This window comes from Oncorhynchus mykiss, chromosome Y (assembly GCF_013265735.2).
Source record: "Oncorhynchus mykiss isolate Arlee chromosome Y, USDA_OmykA_1.1, whole genome shotgun sequence".
Taxonomy (NCBI): Eukaryota; Metazoa; Chordata; class Actinopteri; order Salmoniformes; family Salmonidae; genus Oncorhynchus; species Oncorhynchus mykiss.
The window spans coordinates 11185515-11202984 of NC_048593.1; the positions used below are offsets into that span (position 1 = coordinate 11185515).

The window sequence follows — 17470 nt, forward strand, 5'->3', positions numbered from 1 at the left end:
ACAGAGACCGAGAGATGGGGAGGGAGAGACGTAGAGAGAGAGAGGGGTTAGAGGTAGGGAGAGAGGTATAGCAAGAGAGAGCGAGGGGGTAGAGAGAGGGGATAGAGGTAGAGAGAGGGGGGAGAGAGATATAGAGAGAGGCAAGATAGTGAGTTGACTCTGAAAGCTACACTAAAAGATTGGCAGGTGATTTTGACCTCAGCACCAACCACTCCACTTCCACGTGCTACTGGGAGGTAGAAGCGAGGCATGTTTACCGCATTGAGCTTTGTGTGATTTTTGTATCAGTAAAGTATGCAGCAGTATTGATTGGCCAATGGAGTGTGTGTGTGTGTGTGTGTGTGTGTGTGTGTGTGTGTGTGTGTGTGTGTGTGTGTGTGTGTGTGTGTGTGTGTGTGTGTGTGTGTGGAAATATTGAGCTACAGTACCGTGTGTGTGTGTGTGTGTGTGTGGCAATATTGAGCTACAGTACCGTGTGCGTGTGTGTGTGTGTGTGTGTGTGTGTGTGTGTGTGTGGCAATATTGAGCTACAGTACCGTGTGTGTGTGCCTCGTGTCCTATGCATCACATGCAGTGAGTGATCAGCTATCGATTAGATCTCAACACTGACATAATAATGACAGAACTTCAGCCACTCTGACATATGACATTACAGTAAAACATGCCTTTACATTTTAAATGCTGTTCCTACGTGCTTTATTCGTGCACTATAATAAACAGTATTTTGGCTACAAATCGCCTTCATTGGGTTATTGAAATGCCCCATAATTCAATTCGCAATGATTGTACATCCGTTAAGAAAAGTCTGCCAAAACTTAAAACCGACATCAACATGAAGAAGTCAACACACAAGTGTAAGTAAAAACGAACGTGAATAAGTTATGAATTGTGCTACTAACGCACATGACGGCACAAACACGTCTCGTAAATGTAAATGTTTTTGTTTGGTTAGCTTTTGGAAACGTTGGCTAGCGCATTCCAACTTTCCCTGACATCACACTTGTAGTTTTTGATTTACCTGATATCATCGGATGGCTAGCATTCGATGTCAGCAGATGCCTTCTCTTCTAGCCAAGATATGAAATGCAATCATAATTGACTGTAGGGCAGATAAACCACACACAATAGATACCGGTGGTTCTGTGATGACTGAAAACAAAACCGTGGGACGAACGAGGGCAAGGGCGGTCCATTTTAAAATCAATTCATTCTTCCTTTGCCCTGCAAGTGTCAACTCATCATAAGTCATGATACGTCATCAGAAGTGTCCACTTAATTTGAGACCTGAGGGGAGAGCGTGTGTCTTTTACGTGTTTGGAATGCAGCCCTGGTCTCTCTTTGGTCTCTAAATACATCTATCATGTTCCTCTGCCACCTCTCTCTCCATTTTCTGTCTCTCTCTTTCTCGACCATCCTGCTTCCTACCCCCCCCCCCCCCCCCCCCCTCCCCAGATGAAAAACAAGTTCATGAAGAAGATACCTCGTGATGCAGAGGCATCCAACGTTCTGATTGGAGAAGTGGACTTCCTGGATAAACCATTTGTAGCTTTCGTACGTCTGGCCCAGGCTACCACACTGGGAGGCCTGACCGAGGTCCCCGTACCTACCAGGTGTGTGTGTGTGTGTGTGTGTGTGTGTGTGTCTCCTGCTGCTCTACAGCTGTGTTAACCCCGTGTCTCCTGGCAGGTTTCTGTTTGTCTTGCTGGGTCCTCATGGCAAAGGCAAGTCCTACAACGAGATTGGCCGAGCTATCGCCACGCTCATGGTGGATGACGTAAGAATGAGCCAAAAACAAAACAATGAGGGACAAACGTTTTTATTGATTGTTGTCATTTATAAAAAAAATAAAAAAATATATAACCTCTAGATATTGAGTGGATATGTTACCTTACGCACTCAGTCAGTATGTTACAGACAGGGCTCTGCAGTTCAACTCTGTCCTCTTTATTTTACACACACACACACACACACCATCATGTGCCGTGTATAACAGTGTGCTCTGCTGTCCTGTCAGTTGTTCAGTGACGTTGCGTATAAAGCCCGGGACAGGGATGACCTGATCGCGGGGATTGATGAGTTTCTGGATGAGGTCATCGTTCTGCCCCCAGGGGAGTGGGACCCCAAAATACGCATTGAGCCCCCCAAGAAGGTCCCCTCTGCTGACATGAGGTATAAACTGTATGTATTTAGTGACTGACTGATCAATTGAAACATTGAATTAAGTTGTGTTTATTTGGATCCCTGTTAGATGTGGTATAAGCAGCAGCTATTCTTCCTGGGTTAGTTCGTCTGTTAGTTAGTCCAAACTCAACACTGAACCGCCCCCCCCCCCCCCCCCCCCCCCCCTCCCCTCCCCCCTACCCAAAAGGAAGTCTGTGCTGAACCTGAACGAGCTAGGCCAGGTGAACGGGACCGGGACAGCTGGGGGGCCAGGGGGAGGAGAGGACGAGGAGATGCCCATCCCCCACGAATTGGGAGAGGAACTGCAATTCACTGGCAGGTATGGGAGTGCTGGGAGGTTTACTTTCCTATAATTGAATCTCCAGACCCCCAAAGCAACATGCAGGCACTCTGGCGTCACAATTGTAATTTGAAACCAATAAAAAACATTTTAAGCAGGGGCCAATAGAACTAGCCGGGGGGGTGCTTACCTGTGTCTCTGTGTGTGTGTGTGTGTGTGTGTGTGTGTGTGTGTGTGTGTCCCAGGTTCTGTGGAGGCCTGTGGCTGGACATTAAGAGGAAGGTTCCGTGGATCCTTAGTGATTTCTCCCAGGGCTTTCACATCCAGTCCATCTCTGCTGTTCTGTTCATCTACCTGGGCTGCATCACCAACGCCATCACCTTCGGAGGCCTGCTGGGAGACGCCACTGACAACTACCAGGTACACACACACACACACACACACTTACACGCCAACATGCGTAAGTTAAACACCGGTCTCAACTCCTCCACCTCTCTCCCTGTGGCAGGGTGTGATGGAGAGTTTCCTCGGTACAGCGTTAGCAGGTACAGTGTTCTGTCTGTTAGGAGGTCAGCCTCTCATCATTCTCAGTTCCACTGGACCCATCCTCATCTTCGAGAAACTGCTCTACGAGTTCTGCAAGTGAGCCACACACACACACACACACACACACACACACACACACACAGGCTGTATCTGTCTGATCCTTCTTTTGTGCACTTAGTTTGTTTCTTCTGACGCTGGTGCGAATGTGTGTCCCAGGTCTAACACTATAGACTACATGGAGCTGCGTCTGTGGATTGGTCTACACTCCTGTCTGCAGTGTCTGATCCTGGTCGCCACGGACGCCAGTTACATCATCAAATATATCACCCGCTTCACCGAGGAGGGCTTCTCCAGCCTCATCTCCTTCATCTTCATCTCGGACGCCATCAAGAAGATGGTGGGTGACACACACACACACACACACACACACTCACGAGGTGTCTTAACTGTTTTCGTAATGTGTTACTACAGGTGGGCTCCTTTAAGTACTACCCCATCAACCGTGTCTTCAAGCCCGACTACGTTACCACATACAGGTGTGAATGTATCGCACCTGACCAGGGTGAGCCTCTCCTCTCCCTCCTCTTCTTCTGCGGCTGTCTCTCCTCCATATCTCATTCCTTCCTCTTCTCCCGTTCCTCCTCCGGCCACTCCTCCTGTTTCTCCTCCGTGTCCTCCTCCTCTCCTTAATTGGGTGCTTCACTAGAACTGACCAGTGAAGTGCAGTATTGCCATCTGCAGGGCAGTTTAGGGAGTTCACATCCCATTCTTACTCGAGACGTATCCCCTCGTTTGGGGGATGTGTATACTATAATAATAATGCTTTGGGGAGGGTGCTTATATTTGTCTGCTACACACAAGTGTGTAATGAAAATATGTTGTTTTTTTGTTGCATATTCCAACTCCCCCTGAGACACCCGCAGGGAGTGAGGTCATGGCCAGGGTCTCCATTGTATAGAGCCTCTGGAGCACAGAAACAGATTTTTGTTCACCTTGTCGGCTCCGGTATTTGAACCAGCCACCTTTCGGTTACTGGCCCAACACTCTTACCTCGAGTCTACCTGCCATCCCCTTGTACTGTCTGTATTCGCCCTCTCAACTACTGTAACTGATGGGTGTGCTGTCTGTTTCTGCTTCTCTCGCTCTCTTTCTCTGGCTGCTATCTGAGTGAGTATACTGCTACATCATGCTACAAATCGGTCATGTTCCCATATAACTGGCATCGTGTAATCTAGCTGGGGCACCTGACTTCTCTCTGTATCTCTCTCTCTCTCTCTCTGCAGCTGCTGCGATGGCTTTTAACGTTTCAGTTCCACTCGCGGACGATAATATGACTGATTTGGTAAGTGGCTCGGGAGCTAACGGGGACTCATTCACTCATCTGTTTCTCAGATGGTTGAGTCTATGGGGGACAGTCTGCCTGTGGCCAAAAAATAGACTGTAGGACGTAACATAGTCACAGGACTAGCAGCACTGTGCTGCCTGTCCATGTTCGTTTCTGCACTACTCTGTATTCTCTCTCTCTCTCTCTCTCTCTGTGTCTCTCTGTCTCTCTGTGTCTCTGTCTCTCTGTGTGTGTAGTATAACATAACAGGTCTGGACTGGAGTCAGCTGAGTAAGAAGGAGTGTGTGAAGTATGGCGGCGCCCTGCTGGGGAACGCGTGTAAGTACGTCCCAGACCTGGCCCTCATATCTTTTATCCTGTTCTTCGGCACCTACTCCATGACCGTCTCCCTCAAGAAGTTCAAGACTAGCCGCTACTTCCCCACCAAGGTGAGAGACACTCTGGGACATAGAATGTGAGACATTTGATGCAGGGGATCTTTGTTTGGTGTTTATTGGGTGATGGGTAGGTCACGTAAACTCAACCTCTTCCCTTGACGGTCAACTCTCCCCCCCCCCCCCGATCGTCCCCCACCCTGTCCTTTCCTGACCACGTCCATCCTCTTCCTGCCTGTGCTCCAGTGCCGTTCCCTGGTTGGTGATTTCTCCATCATCATCTCCATCCTGGTGTTCTGTGGGATAGACTACCTGTTAGGCCTGGACACGCCCAAACTGCACGTGCCCACTGAAGTCAAGGTTCCTCTCCTCCCCTCATCTCTTGCTCTGTCACACCCTCTCTTCCGCTCGTTCTCTCCTTCTCGATCTCTTCCTTCTTCCTGAAATCATTCGGGGATAAAAAGTTTTAAATGAATGATTTTGAGATATTAACATACTGACACTCACACTTCTCTTTTATTTTCATCCCTCTCTCCTGTCGGTGTATTTGTTTTGTACGTCTGTCTTTTTTCCTCCATCTCTTCCGCCCCTCTTTTTGTCTGTCTGCTTGTTTATCTGTGTGTGTGTGTGTGTGTGTGTGTGTGGGTGGGCCTAGCTGAGGAAACTGATCAGTGATTTCTCCATCTTCATGTCAATCATGACGTTTGTGGGTCTGGATATGCTTGTAGGGCTGGACACGCCCAAATTAATTGTACCCACAGAGTTTCAGGTATTTCTGACCCTTAACCCAATGTGTCTGTGTATGAGTTGCATGCATTTTCAGTGTGATTCAATATGTAGTGTATGAGTTGCATGTGTCTTTTTGTTGGATTTAGTGATGCATGTAAACTGCATGGTGTGTGTGTGTGTGTGTGTGTGTGTGTGTGTGTGTGTGTGTGTGTGTGTGTGTGTGTGTGTGTGTGTGTGTGTGTGTGTGTGTGTGTGTGTGTGTGTGTGTGTGTGTGTGTGTGTGTGTGTGTGTGTGTTCAGCACCATACAGGACTCACTTGGAAAAAAAGACCTGGGCCTCAAAGTAACTCCCTGTGTGAATAAAGGCTACATAAATATGTGTGTGTGTGTGTTGTAGCCGACGCGTCCAGACCGTGGCTGGGTGGTGATGCCGTTTGGTAAGAACCCGTGGTGGGTGTATGTGGCCAGCGCCGTCCCTGCTCTCCTGGTCACCATCCTCATCTTCATGGACCAACAGATCAGCGCCGTCATCGTCAACCGCAAAGAGAACAAACTCAAGGTACAGTGTGGCCACAATGACAACACAACACAACTGCAACCATGAACACACTTACTTACTTAGGCTTGTCTCTCCCAAGGGAGCGTAGCCCGTCGGCGAATCCTCTCCATCACACTCTGTTCGTGGCTGTTTTCTCCCCCCAAAAATAGGAACATAAATATAAATGCAACATAAACACGGCCATTCAATAACCATGAAATAAAACCATGAACACAACAGCAACACAATAACTCTTGAATGCTACCTCTCCCCTCCCTTTCTCTCCGCTCCCCATCCCCCTCCTTCTCTCTCCCCTCCTTCTCTCTCCCCCTCCTTCTCTCTCCCCTCCTTCTCTCTCCCGCTTCTTCTCTCTCCCCCTCCTTCTCTCTCCCCTCCTTCTCTCTCCCGCTTCTTCTCCCTCCCCTCCTTCTCTCTCCCCTCCTTCTCTCTCCCCCTCCTTCTCTCTCCCCTCCTTCTCTCCCCCTCCTTCTCTCTCCCGCTTCTTCTCTCTCCCCCTCCTTCTCTCTCCCCTCCTTCTCTCTCCCCTCCTTCTCTCTTCCCCTCCTTCTCTCTCCCCTCCTTCTCCCTCCCCTCCTTCTCCCTCCCCTCCTTCTCCCTCCCCTCCTTCTCTCTCCCCCTCTTCTCTCTCCCCCTCCTTCTCTCTCCCCTCCTTCTCTCTCCCTCTCCTTCTCTCTCCCGCTTCTTCTCCCTCCCCTCCCTCTCACTCCCCTCCCTCCCTCTCACTTTCTCCCTCCCTCTCTCCCCTCCCTCCCTCTCTCCCCTCCTCCTCATCATTTTTCCTCCCCTCCTTCACCTTTCCCTCTTTATTCCTCCCGTCCTTCTCCTCCTTATCCCTCCTGTCTTTCTCCCCTCCTTCTTCCTCCCACTCCTTCTCCCACTTCTCACTCCCCTCCTTTTTCTCTCTCCCCCTCCTTCTTCTCTCTCCTCCCTTCCTCGCTCCCCTCCTTCTCTCTCTGCTCTCCTCCTCTTTCCGCTCCCCTCCTTCTCTCTCCGCTCCCCTCCTTCTCTCTCCACTCCCCTCCTTCTCTCTCCGCTGCCCTCCTTCCCTCTCCTCCTTCGCCCTCCCCTCCTTCTCTCTCCGCTCCCCATTTCCCTCCCCTCCTTCTCCCTCCCCTCCTTCTTCCTCTAACAGAAAGGTTGTGGGTACCATCTGGACCTGTTCTGGGTGGGTATTCTGATGGCAGTGTGTTCCTTCCTGGGCCTGCCCTGGTACGTGGCTGCAACTGTCATCTCCATCGCCCACATCGACTCTCTGAAGATGGAGAGTGAGTCCAGCGCCCCAGGAGAGCAGCCCCAGTTCCTGGGAGTCAGGTAGGGAGGGATACAGGGTTTGTATGAGTGAGGAGAGATATAGTGGGTGTGGGTGACAGGGTGAGTGTGTTAGAGGTTGACGGTGATGTTTGTTCTAACTGTGTGTGTGTGTGTGTGTGTGTGTGTGTGTGTGTGTGTGTGTGTGTGTGTGTGTGTGTGTGTGTGTGTGTGTGTGTGTGTGTGTTTTACAGGGAGCAGAGGTTGACGGGTATTCTGGTGTTTGTCTTAACTGGAGTTTCCATCTTCCTAGCTCCTGTCCTTCAGGTGAGTCAGTGAGAGAATGGGCCTCCACATCACAAAGTGGGTGGTGTTATGGAGGATTGTGTTAACCTGTATATTGTGTTTCCCCCCAGTACATCCCCATGCCTGTTCTCTACGGTGTCTTCCTCTACATGGGAGTAGCCTCACTCGCAGGAATACAGGTACATTTGTGTGTGTGTATGTGCACTCGTATGCGTGTCTGTCTGTCTGTGTGTGTATGTATGTATGTGTCTGCACGCACACACGCGTTTATGTGTGTGTGTACTCACCCACCTCCTCTCTCCCTCCTAGTTCTGGGAGCGTATCAAGCTGTATCTGATGCCAGCCAAGCACCAGCCAGACTTCTCCTTCCTGCGTCACGTTCCTCTGAGGAGAGTCCATCTCTTCACCCTGGTCCAGATTATCTGTCTGGCTGTCCTCTGGACCCTCAAGTCTACCGTAGCGGCCATCATCTTCCCTGTCATGGTGATCGCTCTGTGTGTGTGTCTGCGTTGGAGGGGTAGTGTCGTGGAAGTGCAATACCAGCGACAACCTGAAGTCAATATTAAATGAGTCATTCTTTATTATCAGCAAGCTGGATAATACTGAATGCAGCATAGCACACGTCGGCCGGGAGAGTCCCATTAGTTCTCCAATATACTGCTTACACAGACAGGTCATATTTGCATGATTTACATGATTCATTATTCATAACAAATTCATCATTAACGTTTGATTCATGCATGCAACCGACCAATACCTCACGAGACTTCTTCTCTCCAAGCTGAGACCTTGAAACTGAGATATCCCTTGGTTCTGGGCGTACTGCCAAATTGCTTAGACTGATAGTGAAGATTCCTCCCAGGCACGATCAATCAGTCACTTGCATGAACCCAGTCAAATTGGTTATTAGAAACAAACATAAAATGTTCCTTCACACTCCTCTCCTTGGCAATCAGTAATTAGTACCGGGAGGTGTGCTCTTCACCTCTACAAGGCAATTAGTGTTAGTACTTCAGTCTACCCTGTTTTCTCAGCGGCGGTCTCATCGCCAAACTAAGACCGCCACTGAAACAAAGGCGCTTCGAACGAGTTGTTCGGCCGAGTTGTTTGAGGAAGGAAAGAGAGGAAGACTCCACACCACTCTCTCATTGGACTATCTTACCTAGTTATTTTCAGATGATTTCATTTTGCTCTTATGTAGTTTTGGCAACTATGTGTGTGTGTTTCTATACATGTTCCCTCCTCTCCCTGTAGGCTTTACATACCTTTTAATTTAGTGTACCCTGCGCACACAACCCATGTGAAATTCCTGGTCTTTGGAACTGCCGATCTGTGGTCAAGACCGCTGAGTACATCTCAGTAGATCACACCAGAGAAAGCGGCTACTCCAGCCGCTCTCTCTTCATCTGACTGCGTTCTCTCTCATAGTCCGAGAGCATCTGGTCGTGGTGGTGGTGGCCACGGGCTACGAATTCCTCCTAAGTGGAGATTTTCTCTTTTCTCTCGCACACCTGTCCATCTCCTCCTTTAAATGCCATGCTGTCACTTGCTATCTATCACCCACCAGGTCCCCTAAGAGTTCCTCAATGAGCTAATTTCCTGACGATGGCTCGCCGCTCTTCGTACTCGGTGACTTCAAACTCCCTACGTCTGCCTTCAATTAATTTCTCTCTAACTCTTTCTTCCCTCTCCTTGCCGCTTTTGACCTGACCCTTTCCCAGTCTCTTCCCACTCACAAGGCAGGCAATAGGCTTGACCTCATCTTTAATGTAGGCTGTTCGCCTATTAATCTCACTGCACCCCCCCCCTCCCCCTCCCCCTCCAAGTCGCTGATCACTACTGTGTTTCCTTTTCTGTCTCCGTCTCCTCCAGCAGCCACTCAGCCCCTACCCAGACGGTCATGCGCGGTCGCAGTCTTCACTCCCTCTCTCCCACTATTCTCATCCTATTATCTCTCACTTCTGCTTAATCCTTCTCCCCCCTCTGTATCCGAATTCTGCCTCTTCAATCCTACTCTCCTCCCTTTCCACATCCTATGACTTGCTCTGTCCCCCTTTTCTCCCGGCCGGCTCGGGCCTCCCGGGAAGAGGGCTGCGGGAAGCTGAGCGAAAATGGAGGGAAACTAAACTTCCGGAGGACCTATCATCCTTTCACTTCCTCATCTCTACCTTCTCGTCCTCTGTATCTGCTGCTAAAACCACTTTCTGTCACTCTAACCCTAGGAAACTCTTTTCGACTTTCTCCTTAATCTCCCCCCCCCCCCCTCTCCGCAGACGACTTAGTCAACCACTTTGAAAAGAAGGTTAGCGACATCCGCTCCTCATTCACTCAGCCTACAGAATCCATTGGTCCCACTCACACAAAACTACCCTACGCCTTTCTCCCCTCTCTCTTCAGATAAAATCTTGCAACTACTGAGGTCCGGCCACCCAACAACCTGCCCGCTTGACCCCATCCCTTCCTCCCTTCTCCAGACCATCTCTGGAGACCTCCCATTTCTCACTGCCCTCATCAACTCCTCCCTGACCATCCCCTCTGACTTCAAACTGGCCAGAGTCGCTCCCCTCCTCAAGAAATCAGCACTCGGTCCCTCTGACATAAAAAAAAATACAGACTAGTACCCCTTCGTTCTTTCATTTTCAAAACACTTGAGCATGCTGTCTCTAACCAACTCTCTCGCTATCTCTCAGAAGGATCTTCTTGACCCTAACCCGTCAGGTTTCAAGACGGTTCACTCAACTAAGACTGCTCCTCTCTGTGTCACAGAGGTTCTCCGCACTGCCAACGCTGACTCTCTCTCCTCTGTCCTCATGGGATGGGCATCTCAGGCTTTTCACACTCTTGAATTGCATCCTACCTGGCACGCCGCTCCTACCAATTGGCAACACGCATCTCTGTGTGCCTGGCAGATATCTCAGATTGGATGTTGGCCCACCACCTCAGGCTCAACCTCGAAAAGACGGAGCTGCTGTAACGGCGTTCTTCGTTTGTTGAAAGAGAGGACCGAAATGCAGCGTGGTGGTTACTCATGTTCTTTAATGAATGAATGACGATACATGAAATAACTAAATGAATACGAAAACAACAAACGGAACGTGAAACCTAATACAGCCTATCTGGTGAACACTACACAAAGACAGGAACAATCACCCACAAACACACAGTGAAACCCAGGCTACCTAAGTATGATTCTCAATCAGAGACAACTAATGACACCTGCCTCTGATTGAGAACCATACTAGGCCGAAACATAGAAATACCCAAATCATAGAAAAACAAACATAGACTGCCCACCCAACTCACGCCCTGACCATACTAACTACATACAAAACAAAGGAAATAGAGGTCAGAACGTGACAGTACCCCCCCCCAAAGGTGCGGACTCCGGCCGCAAAACCTTGACCTATAGGGGAGGGTCTGGGTGGGCGTCTGTCCGCGGTGGCGGCTCTGGCGCGGGACGCGGACCCCACTTCACCATTGTCTTAGTCCGCCTTATTGTCCGCCTCCGTGGCCTTCTCACCATGGCCACCCCTCTCAATGACCCCACTGGACAGAGGGGCTGCTTGGGACAGAGGGGCAGCTCGGGACAGAGGTGAAACAGCTGCTCGGGACAGAGGGACAACTACTCGGGACAGAGGAGCAGCTGCTCGGGACAGAGGGGCGGCAGCAGCTCGGGACAGAGGGGCGATAGCAGCTCGGGACAGAGGGGCGATAGCAGCTCGGGACAGAGGGGCGATAGCTGCTCGGGACAGAGGGGCGATAGCAGCTCGGGACAGAGGGGCGATAGCAGTTCGGGACAGAGGGGCGATAGCAGCTCGGGACAGAGGGGCGGCAGCTGCTCGGGACAGAGGGGCAGCTGCTCGGGACAGAGGGACAGCTGCTCGGGACAGAGGGGCGGCAGCAGCTTGGGACAGAGGGGCGACAGCTGCTCTGGACAGAGGGGCAGCTGCTCGGGCGGCCCCTGGCTGACTGACGGCACTGGCGGCCCCTGGCTTACTGGCGGCACTGGCGGCCCCTGGCTTACTGGCGGCCCCTGGCTGACTGGCGGCCCCTGGCTTACTGGCGGCACTGGCGGCCCCTGGCTGACTGGCGGCACTGGCGGCCCCTGGCTGACTGGCGGCACTGGCGGCCCCTGGCTGACGGGCGGCACTGGCGGCCCCTGGCAGACGGGCGGCACTGGCGGCTCCTGGCAGACGGGCGGCACTGGCGGCTCCTGGCAGACGGGCGGAACTGGCGGCTCCTGGCAGACGGGCGGCGTTGACGGCGCTGGGCAGACGGGCGGCGTTGGCGGCGCTGGGCAGACGGGCGGCGTTGGCGGCGCTGGGCAGACGGGAAGCTCAGCTGGCGCTGGGCAGACGGGAAGCTCCGGCAACGCTGGAGAAAAGGACGGCCCTGGTAGCGCCGGAGAGGCGGGAGACTCCGGCAGCGGCGCCGGGCAGGCGGGAGGCTCCGGCAGAGGCGCCGGACAGGCGGGAGGCTCCGGCAGAGGCGCCGGACAGGCGGGAGGCTCCGGCAGCGCTGGAGAGGAGGAAGGCTCTGGTAGCGCCGGAGAGGCGGGAGACTCCGGCAGCGCTGGAGAGGAGGAAGGCTCTGGACGGATGGGCCGGAGAGACAGCCTGGTACGGGGAGCTGCCACCGGAGGGCTGGGGTGTGGAGGTGGTGACGGATAGACCGGGCCGTGCAGGCGCACTGGAGCTCTTGAGCACCGAGCCTGCCCAACCTTACCCGGTTGAATGGTCCCGGTCGCCCTGCCAGTGCGGCGAGGTGGAATAGCCCGCACTGGGCTATGCAGGCGAACCGGGGACACCGTGCGCAAGGCTGGTGCCATGTAAGCCGGCCCAAGGAGACGCACTGGAGACCAGATGCGTAGAGCCGGCTTCATGGCACTTGGCTCGATGCCCACTCTAGCCCGGCCGATACGCGGAGCTGGAATGTACCGCACCGGGCTGTGCACCCGCACTGGGGACACCGTGCGCTCCACAGCATAACACGGTGCCTGCCCGGTCTCTCTAGCCCCCCGGTAACCACAGGAAGTTGGCTCAGGTCTCCTACCTGACGTAGCCATACTCCCTGTTAGCCCCCCCCCAAGAAATTTTTGGGGCTTACTCCCGGGCTTCCTTGCCAACCGTGTTCCCTCATATCGCCGGCTCCTCTCTCTGGCTGCCTCTGCTCTCCTCGCTGCCTCCACCTGTTCCCATGGAAGGCGATCCTTTCCCGCCAGGATCTCCTCCCATGTGTAGCAACCCTTGCCGTCCAACACATCATCCCAAGTCCATTCCTCCTTGTGCCGCTGTTGCCCGTTACCACGCCGCTTGGTCCTGTTGCGGTGGGTGATTCTGTAACGGTTCTCTTGTTGTGTAGTAGAGGCGGACCAAAATGCAGCGTGGTGATTACTCATGTTCTTTAATCAATAATTGACGATACATGAAATAACTAAATGAATACGAAAACAACAAACGGAACGTGAAACCTAATACAGCCTATCTGGTGAACACTACACAAAGACAGGAACAATCACCCACAAACACACAGTGAAACCCAGGCTACCTAAGTATGATTCTCAATCAGAGACAACTAATGACACCTGCCTCTGATTGAGAACCATACTAGGCCGAAACATAGAAATACCCAAATCATAGAAAAACAAACATAGACTGCCCACCCAACTCACGCCCTGACCATACTAACTACATACAAAACAAAGGAAATAGAGGTCAGAACGTGACAGCTGCCTTTCCTCCCGGGGTAGGGCTGCCCACTCCCAAGACCTCTCCATCATAGTTGACAATTCCACAATGTCCCCCTCCCAGAGTGCAAAGAACCTTCGGCGTGACCCTGGAAAACACCATGCTGTTCTTTGCCAACATCAAAACAGTGACTCACTAACGCAGGTTCATGCTCTACAATATCCGTAGCATACGGCCCTGCCTCACACAGGAAGCGGTGCAGGTTCTAATCGAGGCACTTGTCATCTCCCGTCGGGACTACAACTCGCTGTTGGCTCGGCTCCCCACTTGTGCCATCAAACCCCTGCAACGTATTCAGAATGCTGCAGCCCGCCTGGTGTTCAACCTTCCCAAAATTCTCATCCTGCTCCTCCGCACACTCCACTAGCTTTCAGTCGAAACTAACATCCACTACAAGACCATGATACTTGCCTATGGCGCAGCAGGAGGAACAGCCCCTCCCTACCTTCAGGCTATGCTCAAACCCTACACCCCAAACCCCAGTACTATGTTCTGTCACCTCTGGTCTCTTGGCCCTCCCACTCCTACGAGAGGGCAGCTCCCACTCAGCCCAGTCCACGCTCTTTTCTGTCCTGGCACCCTAATAGTGGAACCAGCTTCCCCCTGAAGCTAGGACAGCAGAGTCAAATCAAATCAAATTTGATTTGTCACATACACATGGTTAGCAGATGTTAATGTGAGTGTGGCGAAATGCTTGTGCTTCTAGTTCCGACCATGCTGCAATATCTAACAAGTAATCTAACCTAACAATTTCACAACTACCTTATACACACACACACAAGTGTAAAGGAATGAATACGAATATGTACATAAAAATATATGAATGAGTGATGGCCAAACGGCATAGGCAAGATGCAGTAGATGGTATAGAGTACAGTGTATATATATATATATATATATATATATATGAGATGAGCAATGTAGGGTATGAAAACATCATATAAAGTGGCATTGTTTAAAGTGGCTAGTGATACATTTATTACATCAATTTTTCCATTATTAAAGTGGCTAGAGTTGAGTCAGTATGTTGGCAGCAGCCACTGAATGTTAGTGATGGCTGTTTAACAGTCTGATGGCCTTGAGATAGAAGCTGTTTTTCAGTCTCTCGGTCCACGCTTTGATGCACCTGTACTGACTTCGCCTTCTGGATGATAGCGGGGTGAACAGGCAGTGGCTCGGGTGGTTGTTGTCCTTGATAATCTTTTTGACCTTCCTGTGACATCGGGTGGTGTAGGTGTCCTGGAGGGCAGGTAGTTTGCCCCCGGTGATGCGTTGTGCAGACCTCACTACCCTCTGGAGAGCCTTACGGTTATGGGCATGTGGAAACAGCAGACTGGGATCAGGATTGATTGAATATGTCCGTAAACACACCAGCCAGCTTGTCTGTGCATGCTCTGAGTACGCGGCCGGGGATGCCATCTGGGCCTGCAGCCTTGCGAGGGTTAGCACGTTTAACCTCTCTGGGATATGTGGGAGGGTAGCGTCCCACCTCGCCAACAGCCAGTGAAAGTGCAGTGCGCCAAATTCAATACAACAAAAATCTCATAATTAAAATTCCTCAAGCATACAAGTGTTTTACACCATTTTAAAGATACACTGTGGCTGGATTAATGAGAATTGTATGATTTCAAAAAGGCTTTACAGCGAAAGCACCACAAATAATTATGTTAGGTCACCACCAAGTCACAGAAAAACACAGCCATTTTTCCAGCCAAAGAGAGTCACAAAAAGCACAAATGGAGATAAAATTAATCACTAACCTTTGATGATCTTCATCAGATGACACTCATAGGACTTCATGTTACACAATACATGTATGTTTTGTTCGCTAAAGTGCATATTTATATAAAAAAATCTAATTTTACATTGCCGCGTTACGTTCAGTAGTTCTAAAACATGCGGTGATTGTGCAGAGAGCCACATTAATTTACAGAAACACTCATCATAAATGTTGATGAAAATACAAGTGTTATACATGGAATTAGAGATATGGATATGTGGGAAGCTAGCTAGCTAGCCACCTGACCAAAAGCCAGGGAAAATTCAGAGCGCCAAATTCAAATAAATTGCGAAAAATCAAACTTTCATTAAATCACACATGCAAGATAGCAAATTAAAGGTACACTTGTTGTAAATCCAGCCAACATGTCAGATTTCAAAAAGTATTTTCAGCGAAAGCAAACGATGCTATTATCTGAGGATAGCACCTCCGTAAACAAAGAGAGAAAAGTATATTTCAACCCTGCAGGCATGACACAAAACGCAGAAATAAAAATATAATTCATACCTTACCTTTGACGAGCTTCTTTTGTTGGCACTCCAATATGTCCCATAAACATCACAAATGGTCCTTTTGTTCGATTAATTCCGTCAATATATATCCAAAATGTCCATTTATTTGGCGTGTTTGATCCAGAAAAACACTGATTCCAACTTGCCCAACGTGACTACAAAATATCTCAAAAGTTACCTGTAAACTTTGCCAACTGTAGCTATCTTTCTTGTCACACGCCTCTATCTAACAGTACACTTCAAGTGACCCTCGTTCAAGATAGCCATACTTCTTCATTACACAAAGGAAAAACCTCAACCAATTTCTAAAGACTGTTGACATCCAGTGGAAGCGATAGGAACTGCAAGAAAGTCCCTTAGGCATCTGGATTCCCAATGAAAACCCATTGAAAAGAGAGTGACCTCAAAAAAAAATCTGAATGGTTTGTCCTAGGGGTTTCGCCTGCTAAATAACGCGCGTTCACTGAGCTGAGCCTCCCGTCTCATTCGCCCCCACTTCACAGTAGAAGCCTCAAACAAAGTTCTAAAGACTGTTTACGTCTAGTGGAAGCCTTGGGAATTGCAATATGACCCCATTTACACTGTATCTTGGAATGGCAAAGAGTTGAAAAACTACAAACTTCAGAATTCCCACTTCCTGGTTGAATTTTTCTCAGGTTTTCGCCTGCCATATAAGTTCTGTTATACTCACAGACATCATTCAAACAGTTTTAGAAACTTCAGAGTGTTTTCTATCCAATACTACTAATAATATACATATATTCACATTTGGGACAGAGTAGCAGGCAGTTTACTCTAGGCACTCTAGTTTACTCTAGGCACTCTAGTTTACTCTTATTCATCCAAGCTACTCAATACTGCCCCCCTTTCACCAAGAAGTTAAATGTTTTACTCACGTTGGCTACAGTGTAGGAGAGCCTGCAGGTTTTGGTAGCGGGCTGTAGCACTGTATTGTCCTCAAAGCGAGCAAAGAAGTTGTTTAGTCTGTCTGGGAGCAAGACATCCTGGTCCGCAACGGGGCTGGTTTTTCTTTTGTAGTCTGTGATTGACTGTAGACCCTGCCACATACCTCTCGTGTCTGAGCCATTGAATTGTGAATCCACTTTGTCTCTAGACTGACGCTTAGCTTGTTTGATTGCCTTGCAGGGGGAATAGCTACACTGTTTGTATTCTGTCATGTTTCCGGTCACCTTGCCCTGATTAAAAGCAGTGGTCCCTGCCCATCTTCCGAAAACATCCAAAACCCTGCTTCTACAAAGAGTATCTTAAATAATCCCACAGCATCCGCCCCCTTCGCATCCCCTTCTCATGCCAGACCACGACGCCCCCCCCCCCCCACCCCCCCCCCCCCCCCAAAAAAAACAACCCACATGCACTTGACTTTTTCCCCGTTTACTAGCTCTGACTTTTCTGATAGCTACTTTATTGTACTAACTATGACTGTGATACAGTATGTGGTTGTCCCACCTAGCTATCTTAAGATGAATGCACTAACTATAAGTCGCTCTGGATAGAAACGTCTGCTAAATTAGGAAAATGTCAATATAAAAAAACATTCCTTACCCCGGGATACTTCAACGGGTGACTATCTGGGAGAATAAAATAAAGGAGCGCTCTGCTTGCCGCATAAATCTGACGGATTTATTGACGGGATCAGTAATCAGATTTATGCAGCAAGCAGAGCGCTCCTTTTCTTTATTCTCCCGGGATAGAGTACCGGTGGGAGGATCCTGGGGTAAGGAATGTTTTGGGGATTTTCCAAATCCCACCTTTTACTTTTAAGCTGGGCTGAAGTGCGTTTGGTTATACCTTCTTTCCTATTGGAAATGTGAGCCGGTGCATGGGTTGATGGGGATACGTACC

The 17470-nt window shown here is 50.0% G+C and overlaps 1 protein-coding gene and 1 long non-coding RNA gene across 3 annotated transcripts in view; one reads left to right on the forward strand and one right to left on the reverse strand.

Annotated features, from left to right (window-relative positions):
• The window catches only part of LOC110509317 (electrogenic sodium bicarbonate cotransporter 4-like), a 35707-nt gene that overhangs the window by 16930 nt on the left and 1307 nt on the right, over nucleotides 1-17470 (forward strand). For both annotated transcript variants that reach the window (XM_036967899.1, XM_036967900.1), the window contains 16 exons: nucleotides 1453-1610; nucleotides 1687-1774; nucleotides 2015-2169; nucleotides 2369-2500; nucleotides 2707-2881; nucleotides 2970-3103; nucleotides 3224-3404; nucleotides 3479-3569; nucleotides 4291-4349; nucleotides 4589-4780; nucleotides 4973-5086; nucleotides 5853-6014; nucleotides 7147-7325; nucleotides 7517-7589; nucleotides 7679-7747; nucleotides 7878-8051. In XM_036967899.1, the coding sequence (XP_036823794.1) occupies nucleotides 1453-1610; nucleotides 1687-1774; nucleotides 2015-2169; nucleotides 2369-2500; nucleotides 2707-2881; nucleotides 2970-3103; nucleotides 3224-3404; nucleotides 3479-3569; nucleotides 4291-4349; nucleotides 4589-4780; nucleotides 4973-5086; nucleotides 5853-6014; nucleotides 7147-7325; nucleotides 7517-7589; nucleotides 7679-7747; nucleotides 7878-8051 (2136 nt within the window). The remainder of the gene's footprint in view (nucleotides 1-1452; nucleotides 1611-1686; nucleotides 1775-2014; nucleotides 2170-2368; nucleotides 2501-2706; nucleotides 2882-2969; nucleotides 3104-3223; nucleotides 3405-3478; nucleotides 3570-4290; nucleotides 4350-4588; nucleotides 4781-4972; nucleotides 5087-5852; nucleotides 6015-7146; nucleotides 7326-7516; nucleotides 7590-7678; nucleotides 7748-7877; nucleotides 8052-17470) is intronic.
• Nucleotides 5056-7985, reverse strand: LOC118945308. The gene is made up of 4 exons (XR_005040443.1): nucleotides 7860-7985; nucleotides 7162-7314; nucleotides 5868-6140; nucleotides 5056-5166 (listed from the first exon to the last, which is right to left on the reverse strand). It is a non-coding gene; the product is annotated as an uncharacterized LOC118945308 (long non-coding RNA).